The sequence below is a fragment of the Mauremys reevesii genome, linkage group 6, assembly GCF_016161935.1.
Source record: "Mauremys reevesii isolate NIE-2019 linkage group 6, ASM1616193v1, whole genome shotgun sequence".
Classification (NCBI taxonomy): Eukaryota; Metazoa; Chordata; order Testudines; family Geoemydidae; genus Mauremys; species Mauremys reevesii.
The window spans coordinates 87,875,501-87,895,530 of NC_052628.1; the positions used below are offsets into that span (position 1 = coordinate 87,875,501).

At 41.1% G+C, this 20,030-nt stretch overlaps 1 protein-coding gene across 5 annotated transcripts in view; it reads left to right on the plus strand.

Annotated features, from left to right (window-relative positions):
• Positions 1-20,030, plus strand: part of GLIS3 (GLIS family zinc finger 3) — a 306,985-nt gene that overhangs the window by 95,440 nt on the left and 191,515 nt on the right. For all 5 annotated transcript variants that reach the window (XM_039542756.1, XM_039542757.1, XM_039542758.1 and 2 more), the window contains one exon: positions 16,778-16,985. In XM_039542756.1, the coding sequence (XP_039398690.1) occupies positions 16,778-16,985 (208 nt within the window). The remainder of the gene's footprint in view (positions 1-16,777; positions 16,986-20,030) is intronic.

Here is a 20,030-nt window from a genome sequence, read left to right on the forward strand (position 1 = left end):
ACTATTTGTTATTGCTATGTGCCCCCTACTCCATTGTTATTTCACCGAAAATACACAGCTACAAGGAACATTGCTGTCTAGTAGTGACTGCCCAGTGCCTGCAGCAATACCTTTTAAGTACCAGACATATGCCTTCAGTATGTCTCTTTTTGCCTGGAATATGCCTACGTAGTTCAAGTCACGGTTCAATAATACAGTGCTTTGCAGTATACCTCTACTTATACATGCACTGTGAATGTTAGACCGATCTGCATAGCACCTGTACAGACATATGTCAATGCCTGTAATAGGAATGATAGGTGTGTATATAACCATAGCCTGTTCAGTGAGTACACCGTGTCTGAGCTGCTGATGCAGCAACTCCTTTGGGGAGAGGGGCCTTTCACTGTCTCTGTGAAGTCAAATGAGGTAGAGGGAGCGGGGTGTTTCAATTTAGGCTTTTACCTCTGCTGCTTTTCTTCTCCATCCCAATCTCTCCTCCTTCCTCTTTGTACTCTTGCTATCTTTCCCCCACCCCACCCGTTACTGCCTTTGCTTTTTTCACAAACATCCTAGTTTCCAAAGCACTACCCAGTCCAAATGCTAAAACCCCTAGTCCACCTCCAGTCTTTTTAATGACATGGTGCTACTGTACTAGCACCCATATGCTGCTGTTTAAAATAGGTAGTTTACAATGAGAAGTTTACATATAGCTATGTAAATAGATTCAGATAAGATAGGGTACCCTTCAAAGACCCTAGGCACATACTTGGGGGTTGGCTTGCCCATCCCCCCACTTGTGCTGCTCCACTCTATTTTAACACATTAGCTGGATGAGAGCTAGCATGAGTATCTCTCCTCAAGCGGAGAATCACACCCCTGCTCAAAGTGTAGACACCTGTAGATACAATGTAATAGGAGCCTATATAAGAAAAAAAAAAACCAAATCGGGACTGTCCCTATAAAATCGGGACATCTGGTCACCCTAGTTTTTTCTTCTTTTTAAATTTTATTTTCCAGGAGAATGAAATAGACTGAAATTCATTTGGGCCTTGGAGCTAAAGGCATGTGCATGCGCATATGTGCAGTGTTTAATTAACTGCCCGAGAGGCAAGGGTAGCCTCTGTTTTGTGTCTTGTAGAATGGGGTGCATGTCATCTGTAATTTAACAAACAATTTTTATATATATTTTACAAGCTGAGAAGCTTTATGTACATTTCAAGTGCTGTAGATAATAAAATAAGAAATGAATAGTTAAATTATTAACAGGACCTGATATTGAGAGATGCTGAGCCCCCTCAGCTCCCATTAATTTCAGGGAAAGTTGTGTGTGCCCACCATTAATGAAAATCAAGCCAGAATACCATGGTGAATGCACTCTAAATCCTGCAATGAAAGATGATCACATAACCGTATAGGATAGCATTTTCAAATGCGCTGAAGTGATTTAGGATCCCAAGTTTCATTAACTTCCAAGGAAACTCAGGCTCCTACATGACTAAGTCACTTTTGCAAATGGGACCTAGGCTCCTAAATCATTTAGGTACATTTGAAAATTGTACCCATGGTCATATGGTGAGTTGGCTACATTAAATTTATTTCAAGCTGCTCTTGCTCTTTACTTTTAGAGGCAAAGTTGAGAGAAACAAAATTCTGACTGCCCACAATCCACTGGTTACAGCACTTCTTTACAAGATTTCAGTCTCCATCAAGAGTACTTTCTGTCTTTTCAACAAAGGTGTTTTATTCTAGTGCAGCACATGCATATGCCTGGCTTTTATGTGCTTCCAGCCATGAAAAATTCTTGACATCTTTCAGATTGTTCACCCTCCACCACCCTATATGCATACGCACACAGTTGCTTTGGTATGCCAATATTGTTTCCTACATCTTTACATTAGATGTTATTCAGTAGCCAATTTCAGATCCCAAACTATGTAAACTCAGCAGCCTTCTGCTTGGTGAAATAAAAGCTGTGGTTAAGATGTCATTCTCCATAAATCAGTTTTGGCAAGAATGAAGACTGAGGGCAGGAACTGCAGTAGTCTTTACAGGGCAGGATTCATTCAAGTGGTCTTAATCCTACCTCTTATTCCCACTAGCTTTGTGGAAGGTAGATGGACGCACTTTAACATGAAGGAATAAGCTTGCTTTTTTTTTTTTTTGTCACAACAACAAAAGCCTTGGGAAATTCCAGTTAATTAGCATGCCTTGGGCTAATGAAAGAATAAAACTGAAAGAGAAATGCCTAAAGCTTTGGGATGAGTGGAAGCATGTAGGGACAATGCATGTTTTAAATATTTGTGGCTGTTTGTATAATTTTCCCAGGGTTTGCCTCCCTGTGACTTGATGGGATAAGAGTGGAAAGACAAGTGGAAGGTTTTGTGTGGGTCATGATGTAGTAACATTTCAGCTTTTAAGGAACATAAATAGGCCATAAATTGAAGAATGCTGATAATGGCTGGCCTGTAAAAGTCAGTGTAATCAAGACTATTAGAATGAGACCATTTTCTGTTTGTATTAATATAATCTGCAGTAGTGACCACAAAACAACATGGAGTGTGAGGATGATTGTATAAACTTCAAAGGAAGGTGCAATAATCCTCAGTGTTGCCAATTATGGAATAACCTGCCCATTTGTGAAGCGACTTCCTAAACCACTCGGAGGCTGATATATGTCCTGAAGCACAAGGGTTTATGTCCCTTATATAAAAATTGTTCATCCTAACTAATGTTGCTGGGAATGTTCTCATTGGCCACATTAACAGCTTTATTAAATCCTGTTAAATTCGTGGCCTCAGTGATACCATACAGCTGCAAATTCCACAGGCTAATTATATGTTGTGTAAAAGGGCTTACCTCTGCAGGAACTGAGCTTCTCTGATTTGTAGAAAGGAAAGCCAAGACTATCCTTCTTCCATGCAGGAATGCCAAGAACTGCTAAGCTGGTATCATGGAGGGGCTTGAGCAGAGCATGTAGCGATCAGGGCATTGCTTTATTTAACATTGAAAACTGTGCGTCTTTGTTTTTCTATACAAAAGACATTCACTTCTAAAAAAATATTTCTTTTTCCATTTTAGCCTAGCCTGAGATTTGCCTACTGCTTCAAGATACTGCTCCTGTAGAAATTCAAACTTTGATAGTGTCTGATAGACATGCTTGAAATGTATATATCAGTTAACAGGATTATCACTTGAAAAGACAATTGTATTTTTACTGAAAAGTTTTTTTGAGGCGATGAGATGTATTGATATTTAATGAAGCATGAAGCTTGTAAATGAACCATGAAAGCAATAGCTAAACTAATTAACTGAGCATAAAGCCCTTAGAATACATATGTTATGTGGGCTGCATGCTTATTATTTCTGCCTGGTTAAATTGACATCTAGGATAACATACTCATATAATCTTTTAGGAGAAACAACATTTAATTTTGCTCTTAATGCTGGTTTGCTTTAGGCAGAGGTTATGCATAGGTAATAACTATAAGAAAAGAGAAGCTGTCTCTTTAAAATGCCCTGCTCTGTCCCTGATCCCACGCGGAAACTACATCAGCCGCACTTTCACATTACTGGCATAGAGGAGGAAATCGCCACTTAAATTTCCTGCAAGCTCAGATGTGGAATATTTAACTCAAGCACTACAGGTTTAAGAGTTACAGCAATGTAGCATCCTTGCGCAATGTCTTTAACTTGGGAAGCAGGTAGGGATTTAGTGTAATGTCAAGTTATTTACGCATTCCTGCTTGCATAACACCTCTGCCATTTCCTGTAACTCTGTCGATGTTAAAACTTTCATCCTCTCAACGTATGTGATGGCAGTTGGCCTGTTTTGTCCTACTTGTGCACGTCCGTCTCTTGGGGAAAGAGAGAGAGAGAGAGAGATACTTTACTGAGAAACAGAACTCCAATATTCTGGACTATACTAAAAGACTCATTAGAAATTTTCTATTGCAATCACAATTTAAAATCTGACAAATCATTCATTGTATGCTTGTTCATTGCACACTTCTTCGTTGGTGTCCTGCTAAACAATGATTCGTGTTGGTGAGGTGAGAATAAGATTGGACTGTCCTGCTAAAATGTGAAGAGTGAGACTGGGCCTTGCTCTAGGTGAAGGAGGCGCAAGGAACCTCTCTATTCTTGCATCACCTGTGCAGTAGCCCTGCCGTGTTTTGGGGGTAGATCCTCAGCTGGTGTAAATTGTAACAGACCACTGGAGTTCTGCTTCTGAGGCTCTGCCTACACTATAGCTGATGTTGGCAGAACTCATGTCACTCAGGTGTGAATAAACCACTCTCCTGCGTGACATAAATTACTCCAACATAAGTGCAGGTATGGACAGCGCTATGTTGGTGGGAGACTGGCTGAAGCAGGGTCATGCCCTCCTCCACACAGGCCATCTAAGCTAGTTGACTGCAGAGGGGAGTACATACTGCACTCTTTTAAAGGTGCTGCAACATGTGCTCTCCCTGTGCACACCAGGGAGCCTGTCCCTGCACTGGTTAGTACTCATTAAGCACAATTTTGACCTCTGGAGACAGCAAGAAATCATAAGTTACTGTCAGAGTCAGAGCTGTGTGTCGCTACCTGAAACTACAAAGTCTTTTCAGAAATGAACTCCAGTTACCCGTGACTGCACAAAAAGAGTGATTGTTCCAAAATGGAAAAGCTCTTGTGTCCCACTTCTAAAAGATTGGGATGCTGGCATGACAGAAATTGCCTCATATGAGCAGCCTATATATAAGATTAATGACAAACCTGAAGAATTTCACGTGATATTGCAAAAATATATCCCCTATCTAAAGAAAAGCACAGAGGTACAGTGAAAAGTAAATGATATTGCTTGGGAGGTGTTGTGGGAGGTGAAGTGGTGTAGCAGTCTAACGCATTGGTTTTGTAAAGTGTTGGCTTGTTGTTTATGTCCATAGTCTGCTGTTCTTACGTACAAGATAGTATAGTTTCACTTTGAAATTATTAAAAATATTTTTTGCAAAATTCATTCTTTACAAAAATCAGGCTCCTTGTGGTCATTGTCCAATGTCCTAACATTGCTTTGCAGTGTCTTCCTGGTGATGTTGCATCAATACATGATGATGAATTCCACTGATGTGACATCTTCCAGTACAACATCATGGCTACATACAGCTTTATTTTGTGGCTATCTGCAATTCTGTTTAATATCAAAGTGACTTTCTGATACATGTTTCACTGAGCTGTACTATTCAATATACCAGGGGTCCCCAACACGGTGCCCGCGGGTGCCATGGCGCCCATGGGGGCATCGTAATGCGCCTGCATCCTGGCCCCCGGGAGAGCACCCGCCGAAATGCCGCAGCGGCATTTTGGCGGGGACGCCTCTCGATGACGATGCTTGCCGTCGACAAGTGACGTCATCGAGAGGTGTTGCCTCCGAATTTCGGCAGTGACACCTCTCGATGACGCCGCTTGCTGTCGACAAGTGATGTCATCGAGAGGCGTCGCTCCCGAATTTCAGTGGGGACGCTTCTCGATGACGCCGCTTGCCATCGACAAGTGACGTCATCGAGAGGCGTCACTCCCGAATTTTGGTGGGGATGCCTCTCGATGACGTCGCTTGTCGATGGCAAGCAACGTCATTGAGAGGTGTCGCCGCCGAAATGCCGCGGAAATTCGGTGGCATTTCGGTGGGTGCTCCACTGCCGCAGTGGTCCTTCGGCTGTCGCCCGCCAGCCAAAAAGGTTGGGGACCACTGAATATACTATATAGCCCAAAGTTTTCATGATATGTGTTGTATTTAACCACTCAAGCAATTTACTTTGCATGATAAATGGTGCACATATAAGTGAACCCTGATACTGTACACTTGTTTTGCCCAACATCAGACATCAAATCAGTGGCAGAGTCAGGAAGGAGAACCATTGTCCTGACTTCCATTACGCTTCCTTGTTTTTTCATGTGTGTTTGTTTTCATTTTGATGATATTCAAAGTTTTCTTTGTGTTGATATTGTAACAACTAAACTTTAAAGTTCTGACTAGTAATAAGAGATGAAGATTTGTCATTGTCCTACTTTTACTCTGCTATCTAGAGATGGAGGGCCTGATTCTGTTCTTACACTGCTTTAACTCCTGTATAACTCCCTTTTCTTCAGTGGAGTTATTCTGATTTATACTGGTGTATGTGAGAAGAAAATCAGGCCTAGATAGTATGGATAGTATATCATTAATGGGTGGGAGAAAGTAGTTTATTCATCTTTCAAGAATAAAAGTTCTTTATACCTGAAAATGTTTGGGTTAGTTGTCTATCTGTAAAGCTCATAGGGTACATATACAGTGCTGAAATAGGTGTTGGCCTGGAGCTGAGATGGAGGGCAAGAGATCTGCTGTAACATAGGAATACAGATATTCCGTGCACTATGTCATGTCAAGCAGAATAACAGGAACAGCTGGCAAATCATTTTAGACAATAAACTGATATTGCATAGAGCTCATTTAATCCAATATTGCTGATAATTAATTAAGAACTACTCATTGCAATTTTACTGATAGTGAAAAAGAAGAGCATTAAAAGATTCCCACTCCTTCAGTTTAACATTGACTGGTACATGGAGTTAACCAATAACTTATTTGTCCTTATGCAAAATGAGAAAAAATCCAAAACAAAACAACACTTCCAAAATAACTTTTTATCAATGTGGGTCTTGCTAATGTAAATACCAATACATAATTAATATGAAATGTTATAAATATATATGCGGACTCCAGAGCTAAGTGAAAAAATTTTCAGACAAATTGTCTTTGTGCTACAGCATTTTCTCCTGGAAGCCTCACAAAGTTCACATTTTATTGTGCATTCTTAGTTTAGCCATTAGAAAACCCAGTGTTTTCATTTGTCTAAACTCAGACGCTAAAAATTGTTTCCAAGTAGGTGATCTCATTGCTGTCTGCTTTGAACCAGCCAAGTTAATTACCTGCATGGTATTGTTTGCACCGGTCAGTGCTGGATAATTTTTTACCCCAGTTCCACTTGAAGGGAGACATTGTTCTTCATGATGCTTTGTCAGTCTCTTTCGTCTCACATTTGCACTGCTGAAAGTACATGCCTGATTACCTCATGGAACTGAACTGCAAATAGCTTTGGAAATTAATGCAAGCTAATTTACCAAATGTGCTCTGGCAGCAAAGGAAACTGCCTTTCCAAGATGCCAAGTACTGAAGGTCTTTTACTTTATGAACATACAATTTTCTCATAATAAAACATGTAATCATAGATCTCTGCCGACTGTATTTTACCTGGACTATTGTTCACGATAGTAAAGATAAGGCCTGTGTAAACAGTTAAGAACATAGGAATTGCCATAACGCGTCAGACAATTTGTCTGTCTAGTTCAATATTCTGTTTCTGAGTGTGGCCAGTACCTCATGGTTCAGAGGAAGTTTCTTTCTAACAAAGTGTTGCCAATCCTTAGTGTTCAAAATTCAGGAGTAAGGCCTCAAAAAAAATCAGTTTAAGAATCATGAGATTTTTTTAAAAATTCAGTTATTTTTATTTGTTTTCTGGTTTTTGAGCCTGTCAGATGCAGTTGGGTTGTGTGTCAAGCTTTTCTCTGTAACTGTGAGGGCTAGAAACTGAATGGGAGAAGAAAATAAAAAAGCAGAGACTCTCACATAGTCACATAACTCCAGGAGCTGGGTTCTTTAGGAGAACCTCCACCATGCTTCACGTGACACACAGTAAAATTGTTTCTTGGCAAAGCAGTTAGTGGCTGGCTTGTACTCTGAAGTATGTGGGTATAAATATCTCAGAAATTTTTATCAGATCAAGTGAAATTTTGGCTAAATGTAGTGTAGTTCAGCTACAACCCCTGAGCCCTCCTGAAGTCAGGTTCGGTTCTGGGCATTAGCCCTACCTGTGAACCAGTCCCAAGTTCTCAAAGATTCGCAGACCTGGATTGATGCAGTAGGTATCATCCTTGGGCTCCTCCTCCATCTCTCCTGCTTCTTCCTAAAAGGCTCAGGGAGACCACCACTCCAGTTTTAACATTGCTGTCTTCTGAGGGGCAGGAAGGGGAGGTTCCCTCCTTCTCTGCTTTATGAGGAAGGTACAAGCTGCTTTCTGTCCCCCGAAGAGCCTGATAGGTGTGCAGGGCAGTGGCTCTTACCTGGTGGCTCCTGCAGCTAGAAAATGTCAAGGAAGGGGACACTGTGCTCAAGGAGGAAGCATGGGGATAGTCACCAACTCCCCAGAAGTCAGCAATGGTGGGGTTGTAGGATCTAGGGGAAGGAGCTGACTGGAGTTGGTAGGGAGCTTTGAGGCACAGCACAGGAGTGGGCTTTTCCCCTTCTAAGTGATTTTTTTTCCAGCTGCAACCACTGTAAAGGCCCATGGCCTTTCTGGGTGATCCATATGAACAGAACCTTGCAGGCAGGGTTTAGCTGTAGCAAAGGTGTATGTGTTAGATGGGATATACAATCCATGAAGAACTACGCTGTGGTGTGGGAGTGATGGAAGATAGTTCAGAGGGGCACTGTTGACTTGAAATGTAGCCAATTAAAATAATGTGTTCAAATAATTTCAGGAACTACACTGGCTCCTGAGCCATCCTGCCAATTTTTATAGTTTCACAATCTCATTCTGGAAAATGTTTTTCCCTCCTTTATTGCTGGATGAAAGACCCACGCAAACAACAGGCAAAACTGACTGACAGGGGAAATTGTGAGTATTCACAAAGTGCTATCAAGTGCACAAGGGAAACAGACTGAAAAAATAGAGAAAAAGTTTTTTGTCTGTTGCAGTCATCTTAGGAGTCACTTCTACCAATATTAGGTAAAAGGATTTGACTGAAGTGTGTGTGTGTTTTTTTAAGATGATGCTATCCTTTCAATATATACATTTTCATACTGACCAATTAAATTAATGCGAAAATCTTACGTAATATTGCATAACTCAGAAGTGCATCACTATAAGAATTGTTTGGGTTTTCTGTGATGAATGGACAATGCAAGAATGATTAATTTTTAAAAAGATTTTGAAGATAATACACCATTTATTTAATTGGAAGACTGATTTGAATTTTGATGTGGTGCCTAATTCAAAATATTGAACATTAAAACAGTTTTGGCCTAGTTGGACATTTTTGCTGTACTATCATTTGTCAATTTTTAAAAATAGTTTACAGTTACAAAAACAAGATAAAATAGTTGCATTGTTTGAGGATATGATGTGGGTAGCATTATACAACTAGCAGATACCAAGACTTGGGGACAAAAAATTAACTGTTTTTTACATCAACATCTGTTAGAAGAAAATATGTTTAAATAAAACGTCTTCCTCTTGCCCTCTCAAAATGGTATGAGAATGATTTAAACAAGAAGATCTATTTATCTGAAGTTCAGTCTGCCAAAGTACGGCAGTTAGATTTTCTTGTATTCTGTGCATATTGGCTACATTCTTGGGAAGATTGCAGTGGCGTATTATTGCATGTCAGAGATGAGGGAGGTTTAGCTATTAACCAAATACAAAGGGTAAAGGAGGAAATAGGCTGAGGAATGAGGAAATGGATGGATTAAAATATTTCCATAAAATATTTTTACTGTTTACACTTGTTAATTATTAATGTTAATTATTGATGGGGAAACTGTTTTAATTTACATGTATTATGTTGATTTGGAATAAATTATTTACTACTTATCTGCAATTATTCCTTTCAGCCAATTCTGGAACAATTCTGCCTTCTCACCAGTTTTACATAAGTATGATTCCATTGACTTCACTGGAGTATCTCCTGATTTACACCAGTATGAGTGAGAGGCGAAATAGGATCCTCTTATCATTTCAAATAATGAATATTATTCACTGTTGCATAAATGTTAGTTTTCCTTAGAATTTGAGGCCTAATCCAAAACACACTGGAGTCGGGGGAAAGGCTTCCATTGATTTCAGTTGGAGTTAAAGAAGACAGGGCTGATTCTCCACTGAACCTGTGTCGTCATTTACATCTGTGTAAAGGGAGTGTAAAATGCTACCTTTCTGCTTTGGTAGTATTTTATACCCACCGGTACACTCACTGTGCATTAACAAAGGAACATAAATGGTGAGAGCTGATGATAGCAGATTCCTAGTTGATAATTAATGTTTCTTTGATGGTAGAGATTGCGACCCCACCCCTTCTTCATAAAAACAAAAGCATAATGAAAAATTTACCACAGGCAATATTCACTCCCTTCCAGCTCTGAGTTAGAGGAATTGAAAGACAAAAGTTTCCCATTAACAGTTTCATGAATGTAGGAACTGAAAGACCAGACCCTTTACTCACAAGTGAAAAATACAATGTAATGTATTATGGGGCTTGTGTCTCTTTGTTTAACAGTTCCTTTTTGCACTGATCACCTTTCTGACTTTTTTGGCAGGTAAATTCCAATGAGCTCATGGTTAATCATGTATAAACAACAGTCTAATTGTATGGTTTCAAATTTTCGTTTGATCAGCTAAACAAAAATATGGCCTATCCCCCCAAAGAAACCTGATAATCTCATAGTCTTCGGTTTCTTGTTTCTCTCTCCTTGAATTTAAGAAAGTGGATGTTGTTATTGTTGCTTAACATTTCTAGAGAGTGGCATAGGATGTGTAGCACTGAGAAAATATCAGATCGCATTTGCCAGGTTTCTGAAGCAGGGCTCTTCTTTTCAAAGCTAAAAAACAAGTTCACCGAGCTAAATTATGCATTTTCTTTACAGATCACTTAGGCCTGGTCTACGCTGGGTGGGGGCGGGGGGAGGGGGGAATCGATCTAAGATTCATAACTTCAGCTATGAGAATAGCATAGCTGAAGTCGACGTATCTTAGATCGACTTAGAATCACTTACTTCATGTCCTCGCGGTGCGGGATCGACGGCTGCCACTCCCCCATTGACTTTGCTTCCGCCTCTCGCCAAGCTGGAGTTCAGCAGTCGATGGGAGAGTGATCGGGGATCGATTTATTGCGTCTACACTACACGCGATAAATCGATTCCCTGATAGATCAATCGCTATCCGCCGATCTGGTGCTACAGAAAACTCTTTGGTCTTCCCCAAGATGGAAAGACCCTATAAAATGACAGCAGCTGATAAATTATTTTTGGTGTGGTGCAAAAAAGTGCATTTTATTGCCAAGAGGACAGGGGACAATCTATGTTATTTTCCTGACTTGTTTCCAGTTAGAACTCATCCAAAACATAGGGACATCTATTAAATAGTAAGTTCTTTACTCTTTGCTTAGGACTAAGTGCAAATGATTAGCCAAGAAAGAAAAAAAATCCCTCTCTGTTTTCTTTGGATTTGGTTGAGCCTCCCTGGGAAGAATTCATAGTAACCCCCAGAGGTAGGTGTATATAAAAACATAAGAATGGCCATACTGGGTCAGACCAGTGGTCCATCTAGCCCAGTATCCTGTGTTTTGGCATTGGCCAATGCCAGGTACTTCAAAGGGAATGAACAGAAAAGGACAATCAACAAATGATCCATCCCTGTCTTCCACTCGCTGCTTCTAGGCTAGGGACACCTAGAGTTGCATCTCTGGCCATCTTGGTTAATAGCCATTAATGGGAGTATTCTCCATGAATGTATCTAATTCTTTTCTAACTCAGTTATAGTTTTGGCCTTCACCGCATCCCCTGGCAAGGGGTTCTACAGGTTGACTGTGTGTTGCATGAAGAAGTACTTCCTGTTGTTTGTTTTAAACCTGTCGCCTATTAATTTCATTGGGTGGCCCCTGGTTCCTATGTTATGTGAACAAATAAATAACACTTCCTTATTCACTTACTCCACACCCTTAATGATTTTATAGACCTCTATAATAGCCCCCCTTAGTTGTTTCTTTTCCAGCCTGAACAGTCTCAGTATTTTGAATCTTTTCTCATATGGAAGCTGTTCCATACTGTTAATCACATTTGTTGCTCTTGTCTGTACCTTTTCCAATTCTAATGTATCTTTTTTTAAGAAAGGGTGATCAGAAATGCATGCAGTACTCAAAATATGAGCATTCCATGAATTTACATAGTGGCATTATTATATTTACTGTCTTATTATCCATCCCTTTCCTAATGGTTCCTAACATTCTGTTCGCTTTTATGGCTGTCGCGCACATTGAATTTTCAGCGAACTATCCACAATGACTCCAAGATCTCTTTCTTGAGTGGCAACAGCTAATTTAGATCTCATCATTTTGTATGTATAGTTGAGATTATATTTTCCAATGTTTTCCAACATCACTTTTCATTTTATTAACATTGAATTTCCATTTTGTTGCACACACACCCAGTTTTGTGAGATCCCATTGTAACTCTGCTTTGGACTTAACTATCTTGATTAATTTTGTATCATCTGCCAATTTTACCATCTCACTATTTACCCCTTTCTTCAGATCATTTACGAATATGTTGAACAGCACTGGTCCCTGGGGGATATCACTATTTACCTCTTTCCACTCTGAAAACTGGTCATTTATTCCTACTCTTTGTTTCCTATCTTTTAACAAGTTGCTGCTCCAAGAGAGGACCTTCTTTCTTATCCCATGACTGCTTACTTTGCTTAAGAGCCTCTGGAGAGGAACCTTGTCAAAGGTTTTCTGAAAGTTCAAGTATAGTATATGCACTGGATCACCCTTACTACATGTTTGTTGACCCCTCCTCAAAGAATTCTAATGGATTGGTCAGGCATGATTTTCCTTTACAGCCAGAGAGCTGCTGTTTTGATGCATGGAAGTTCCCTCACTGGAGATTTTCAAAAGTTTTCACCTCTCTTAGATGGTTTAGATCCAACAAATCCTGCATCTTCATAGGGGGTTAGACTAAATGACCCTTGCGGTCCCTTTAACCCTATGGTTCTATGATTCTGTAGGTAGTGCTAAGATGTGCTATATGGAATTATCTTTAGATACTCACTTTCAGGGATTCCAGCCCGCTTTCCATGAATGTGATCCCCACTCATAAAGAACTCTATAAAAGCTTCCTGTGCTTCAGTGTTATTTTTAACAGTTTTACTTGAAGCATTTCAGGGCCTGTTTCATGCTCTTTGACTATTATGGTGGTTTTTAATGCATTTTCCTTGTTCTGCAGAGAACAGCTTGGCAGAGTACTAAACTATAGCCAGTTAGATCATTAGGAAATTACTGCCATTCTGCTGTTAGATTAGGGATGAAAAGAGAGTGTGAAAGCTGCCAATGCTTGTAATTTATATGTAGCCCTGCTGCCTTGTGGATTGATCCTTTCAGGTTGCACAAGCAAAGCACAGTCAGGTCAGCAGCTAGTGAAATCCATAGGACACACACAGGTGCTGCTGGAAATGGTGATTCAGTAGGTGATATCCTTCTCTCTGAGCCTGAACCAACAGTCAGTCCTAGGTACGCATGGACCCTGTGCCTCTCATGGGAAGACAGAAAACTCTTGGTAGAAAGGAGGGAACAGCAGCAAAAATAACTATTTTAAATAGGAAGAAAGTAGGAGTTGTGTTAATGTGGCAGCCTCATGGAGTGGGAGATAAGATCCAGGACCTTCCTGATGTAAGGGGACCAAATAGTAATGTTGATCTCTGTAGTAGTTTTGTCACTTCTAAAACTAGGTAATATTGTCATGGAGCATTGAACCAATGCTCTAGCTTTGTGGTAGGGGTGCTGTGCTGTTGGATATGGTCAGATGGGATGAAAAAACTTGTAGTTGTTAAAGATTCCATGTTATTTCTTGTAAGAAGAGTATTGCTAATCCTTATATCCTCATCAAATTTCAGGTTGGGTTATTAAGGGCTGCCTGATTTCTTTCCCCTTGTAGTTCCAATTGGACACAGTATTCTTCGCTTCCCTTCCTAAATAGTATAGCATTGGTACAGTGTGTCTGGTTAAATTGCTGTCACATCTCTCTGTCTCTCACTCACTCATTTACACACACACACTGCATTTTGGTGGTAGGTGATGTGCTTCCTATGTAAGATTTGTACATTAGTTTTGGTTTATACAGCACATTAGGATCCTTAAGGATAAAAGGTCCTGTGTAAATGTAAGCTATTTCCATTATTATTACTCAGATAAAGAGAAAGGAAACAATTTTAAAAAGAAGTGTAGAACTGTGAAACTGACATAACTAAACATTACTCACTCTTTTTTGAAATGTTTGCCACATCATGTGGAGTTTCTTGAATGATTTGCTTTGATCATTTCCTCCCAGTTTTAAAGGGAATCCATTTTGATCAGGAGGAGATTGAAGGGTATGGATTTTTTTCCCTAAGCCTGCCTTTGCCACGAATGCCTTAACATGCCTTTTTGTGAAGTTCACAACCCTTTGAGCACTCTTAATAAGAAACATACACCAGGGTTATATGCTAGAACTCATAGACAAAAGGTAGAGAATAATTTAAATCAGTAGTAAGGGACTTCTCATGGTATTCACCTTCTGTAATCCTTTCTGGTTTGGGGAGGATTTGGAACAAAGAACAAATAGAGATATAAATACTTTTAGTACTTATACCTAACTGTAATGTCAGTGGGATCATTTACTTTATATCATCTGCCTTTCATGTACTTGACATGTATTTAAACTCATTCATCTTCGCTTCTATGAACAAAAGTGAGCTGTTAAACTTCCCTTCTGTAGTCTTAAATCATTATCTTTAGGACACAAAATATTCTGAATGTTTTGTGGTTATGTCCCACTTGCCTACACTCCTGATAGTTTCCCATACTGCTGTATAATAGTCCATCAATTTGAATCATGGCAATATTGATTAAAGGCTTTTAAAGAACTAGCTATGTGTGGGAGGAAGGAGCTCTGGGAAGTTCTTCTCTGCAGTGGGAGCCCTAAGAGAAACACCGACTCAGCCAGAATTTCTCCCAGGGCTCCAAACTTCCTTTAGACTGCAGGCTGCAATGGCAGGTCTGTCCCACTTTGCACAGTGTGCAACATGCGCTCCCCTCTACACCTCTGCTGTCTGTGTGGGCTAAGGAGTCATGGGCCTGCCTTTATCCCCAGTCCTTTCATATAACTAATGATACTAGCGGTGCAGTGGGTCCCCAGATCTGGGAGCAGTGCCTCTCATTCCCAGCAGGATTCTGGATGCAGGATGTGCATGTGGGCAGACCCCCAAAGCTCTGCAGGGATGGACTCAAACCAAGGCTGGTGCAAGGATATTTTGTGCCCTACGTGAAACTTCCACCTTGCGTGCCGCCACCCCTCCCCCCCACACCCCGCACATCAGTTCATTGAGGGGCAAATCCCAATGAGCCTTTATAGACCCCAGGGGCCAGCCATGCCCAGGGGCTGCTCCCCAGACCAGGTTCCCCCATTCCCTGCCCCCTGAACTCCCCTGGAGGGTGCACAGCCCCCCCCCCATGAGTCCTCCTCACCCCAGCAGCCCCCACCCTGAGTCCACTCACTGGCTTTGCCAGGCTTGGGCCGCTGCAGCACCTCGGCAGGGAGGAGCCACCTTCTGGAGGCACCAGAGAGCCAGAGTGTTTCGCTTGCGGCAGCAGCGAGCCTCAGGCATGGAGGAGCCAGCACAGCACAGGGGGGCAGCAGCCCTGCAAAGGCGGCGGCGCCGCTAGTGAGGAGCAGCCTCCCCGCAACTTCTCCTGCCCAGGCGGCGGGCCGGCACCCTCCCCGCCCCGAGGGGCTCTCCTGCAGGCTGCAGCAGATGCATGTGGGCACTGGTCCCCATGCGCCCCACTGGTTCCCCCCTCACCGCGCTCGGGCTCTGCGGTTCCCGGGCATGTGAGCCGCTGCTGCCACCGGGGCACGGGGCCCTGAGCCTGCTCCGGGAGGGGCAGTGGTGGCTCACATGCCTGGGAGCCACAGAGCCCAAGCATGGTGAGAGGGAATCGGGGGGTGAACGGCGGCCGCCACCCGCATGCATCTGCTGCAGCCTGCAGGAGCCCCTGGGTGGGGGGTGCCGGGCCGCAGCCAGGGCAGGAGGGGTGGGGGGCACGGCTGCTCCCTACTAGATGCACCGCTGCCTTTGCAGGGCTGCTGCCCCCCCCCCCCGTGCCGTGCCGGCTCCTCCATGGCTGGGGCTCGCCATCCCCGCAAGCCGACGCTCTAGCTCTTTGGTGCCTCTGGAAGGCGGATCCTCCCTGTCGAGCCAGGGCACCACTTTTTGGCGCCCCCAACCATTTCGCGCCCTAGGTGACCTCCTAGTTCGCGTAGTACAGGCAAGTCTCATCTTACGCTGGAATCACGTTCCGCTGTCAGCGCGTAAAGCGAAAATCGCGTATAGTCAAAATTACATTGAGTGTAATGGCGGGTGGAATTGCTCGCACTACAGGTACAGTATATAAATTGTTTTTTTTCTCTTTTTTTTGGTTTTGTTTTTGTTTTTGCCGACCGTGCAAAGCTGAATTCGCACGTTAAATGTGCGTAAGATGAGACTCACCTGTAGTTGCACTGGCCCTGCCTCAAACCAGTCTCTAATTATGGCTCAACTATTCCTGGGTGTCTTGTGACTTTGAATAACTCCAGTGAAGGTGATTGTGTAATCTTCTTCAGCAGCTTGCTCTTTTACCCAGATTGTTCTTACAGTGGTTTTCCCAATATTTAACCTAGATGGTCCCTCTTGCTACTCAAGTCTGTTCGTTCTCATTCTGTCCTTGTTTGATTAGCATGTATAACTGATTCTACTTTGGAACGTCGCTTTATATATTTGCAGAAAATTATAGGGCCCTCAATCATCTTACATGCTCAATTCCAGTAATTTCTCCTCACTGGTACCGCAGAAATGGGCGCAATATAATTGTGAAGTCTCTGTTCTTGTCATGTGTAAAAGAGACATGAAAACTAATCTTCCTCATTTATTTTTAGGAGGTCTTGGCTATGGGCCTCGGGGCAAGTCCATTGGAAAAGGCAGCTGCAACAATCTAGTTGTCACCAGCAGTCCCATGATGGTTCAGCGACTGGGACCTATATCACCTCCTGCAAACCAGGTCTCAACAGCATGCAACCAGATCAGTCCTAGCTTACAGAGGGCTATGAATGCTTCAAACCTGAATATACCTCCATCAGATACAAGGTCCTGAGTTACATTTCTTCTCTTCAGTATTACAAAAGAGCATATTCATTTTACTATCATTTAAGTACTTAAACACAACCTGTTCTGATAAGTGTTAATGGAGTTACTCTGATCCATTATATCAGTGATGCTAGTCTGGATTTACACCACTATAACTAAGGCTATGTCTACACTACAGAGTCTATGGTGGCATAGCTATGCCAGTATAGTCCCCTGGCATAGCTGCAGCCTACAGTGACAAAAGGAATTTTTCTGTTGGGGTGGGATCACTGCCTCCCTGAATGACGTTAACTGTGTCGACAGAAGCACTCCTCCGTCAACATATCTGCATCTGTACTGGGAGGTTTGTTGACATATCTGTGTTGGTCAGGGGTGTGGGTTTTGTTTCATACTCCAGGCCAAAATAACTATGCCCATATAGCTTTTAGGTATAGACCAAACTTAAGAGCAGAACTTGGTCCAAAGCTTCCATGCTCTGTAGTTCTTTTACTGAATGAAGACTTTCATAACTGCAAAAAAAATTACTTTTTTTGACAATGGAAAAATTGTGGCTCAGTAGGTGACTTGTGGGATGGAAACAGCAAAACTCCTAATAATAAATCCAATTGGTGCAGGGTTTCATTGTATTTTATGTCTGGTACAGTGCTTTGTATGTTGTGCCAGTGCTTACCAAATTATACTAATGTCAAACTCATGGTGCTGTGTCTCCATGAATTTGTAAACTAAAATATGGCTATTGACATTGCAAATGAAAATATTATAGAATCATTGACATTAAGGAAAGAAAAGAACTGTTATATAGACCATTTTACTACTAATATAGCATGTCCCTGATAGACTAGTTGTATAAACACTGGGTAGAATTTTCAAAAGTACCTAAGTGAATTTAGGAAGTTGTACCATTTTCAATAACACCTAGGTCACTTAGGTACTTTTGAAAATTAGACTTAGTCTCCTAAGTGACTTAGGCACTTTTAAGAATTTTTGTCAGTGTACCTAACCCAGGGATTGGCAACCTTTCAGAAGTGGTGTGCCGAATCTTCATTTATTCACTCTAATTTAAGGTTTCGTGTGCCAATAATACATTTTAACATTTTTGAAAGGTCTCTTTCTACAAGTCTATAATATATAACTAAACTACTGTTGTATGTAAAGTAAATAAGGTTTTTTAAATGTTTAAGAAGTTTCATTTAAAATTAAATTAAAATTCAGAGCCCCCTGGAGGGGTGGCCAGGACCTGGGCAGTGTAAGTGCTACTGAAAATCAGCTTGCGTGCTGCCTTTGGCACGCGTGCCATAGGTTGCCTACCCCTGGTCTAACCATTGTGTTCAGTGCTGAAATGTATTTTTTTTAAATTTACAAAATGTAACTGTTACTGTTCTTTAAAATATCTTGTACTGTATCTCATAACTCTGGAATTTGCAGTGAAGTAATCTTGAAATGGTTAAAAACAATACTAGTATTTGACTAGGTTGAAACGTTGTTTTCATCTATTTGTAAGCTATATCGTGAAGAGGGGATTTCCATCATTTTACCACTGAAGATTGTGCTCGTAGGGCCTCCATATGTTTTCTAACTTGCAAATTAACTGTCCATCCAGTGTGTGTCACTGTCAGCCATTCAGATCCAAGGCCATGCCTCCGAGCCAAAAGCCATCATGATTAATGTGACAGCAGTCATAATGTAGTTACAGTTAAAGCCATATATGTGTGTTTTGTATATGTATATACTCAGGTATTTAAATGTGTCACTTTTATTGAGTTTAAGCTGTGCCTTCCAAGTATCTATTTTTAGGCTCATCTTTTGCAGAATTTTAATTCACTTGGGTAATTTCATTTTAAAGAGACATTTGCTAAAGATTAATTGAAATCATCAGACTGTCAAAATTCAAGGTCCTGTATTTCTCCTTTTAATAACATGCCAGTAACTAACACCAATGGATCCCACAGGAAATTTAAATATTTTGACACTTGTTTTTGTCCTGAATTGGAATGAAAAGTCAAAACATTGAAACTTGTTCCAAAAAGTTTCAATTCAGAGATGTTGAAATGTTTCATTTTGGGTTGTTTCAACATTAAACTGCATCTGCCTAAGGTGCGGCAGTGTCATATGTGTGTTGTAGTTGGGGGCCTCATGACCCCATTCTTCTGTATGAGTTGGGCTAACCTATATCTCCTGTGATGCCTCACAATGCCATAATGCACGCTGGCAGCTCAGCATGATGCAAATTAATGTTGAAATGGACCAAAACAAAATGTTTCATTTTGATTTTCCCAGTGGGACCAGTACTGGGATCTAGGAAGTGCGGGGAGTTCTTTCAGGGGAAACAAAGAATGCTGAACTCAGGTGATCATACCTGAGTAAAGGAAAACAAGGTTTTCACTCTTGTTTCATGTTTACTTCTAAAGTTCAAATCAGCAGTTGATAATGCAGCACTGTTGCATTTCAAATTATAAAGAGAATGAGTAATTATAGGTAAACTTAAAAGATTCTGGTCCAAATCCTCAATTGGTATAAACTGAAATAAATGAAGCTGTGCCAGTTTACATCAGCTGAGGATCTGGCTCTCTGTATTATATAACTATTTCAGATCCTCAGTCTCTACAGTAGTACATATAGTGTTCCCTGTAAGTATTTACTCATCAGCATGGGACAGATTTTCAAATGAGTTCAGCATTTTGGTTGCTGACAATCTGTTTCTAATTCTGAATACTGAACACTTGAAATTCTGGCCATAATCAAGTTTAATTTTATAAAATGCAACTTTAAAAAAAAACCTAGTGTGAGCATCCATTCGCATTTAAAACATTTCAATATCTTTCTGAATGAGCCTGAGTCTGATGCACATTTTTTGGTTTATGAATGGGCAATTTTTGGTTTATATGTAAAGGAGGAATATCCATGCTAAATTAATTAAGCTAAAAAATCCCCAATTTTATTTTCTAGAGAAATACTCAGCCTACCATGTAAAAATCAAATTTTATTATATTTTACTTGCTTATTCAGCAGACAGTAAGTATACCTGTTTAGGGCCACATCATAGTA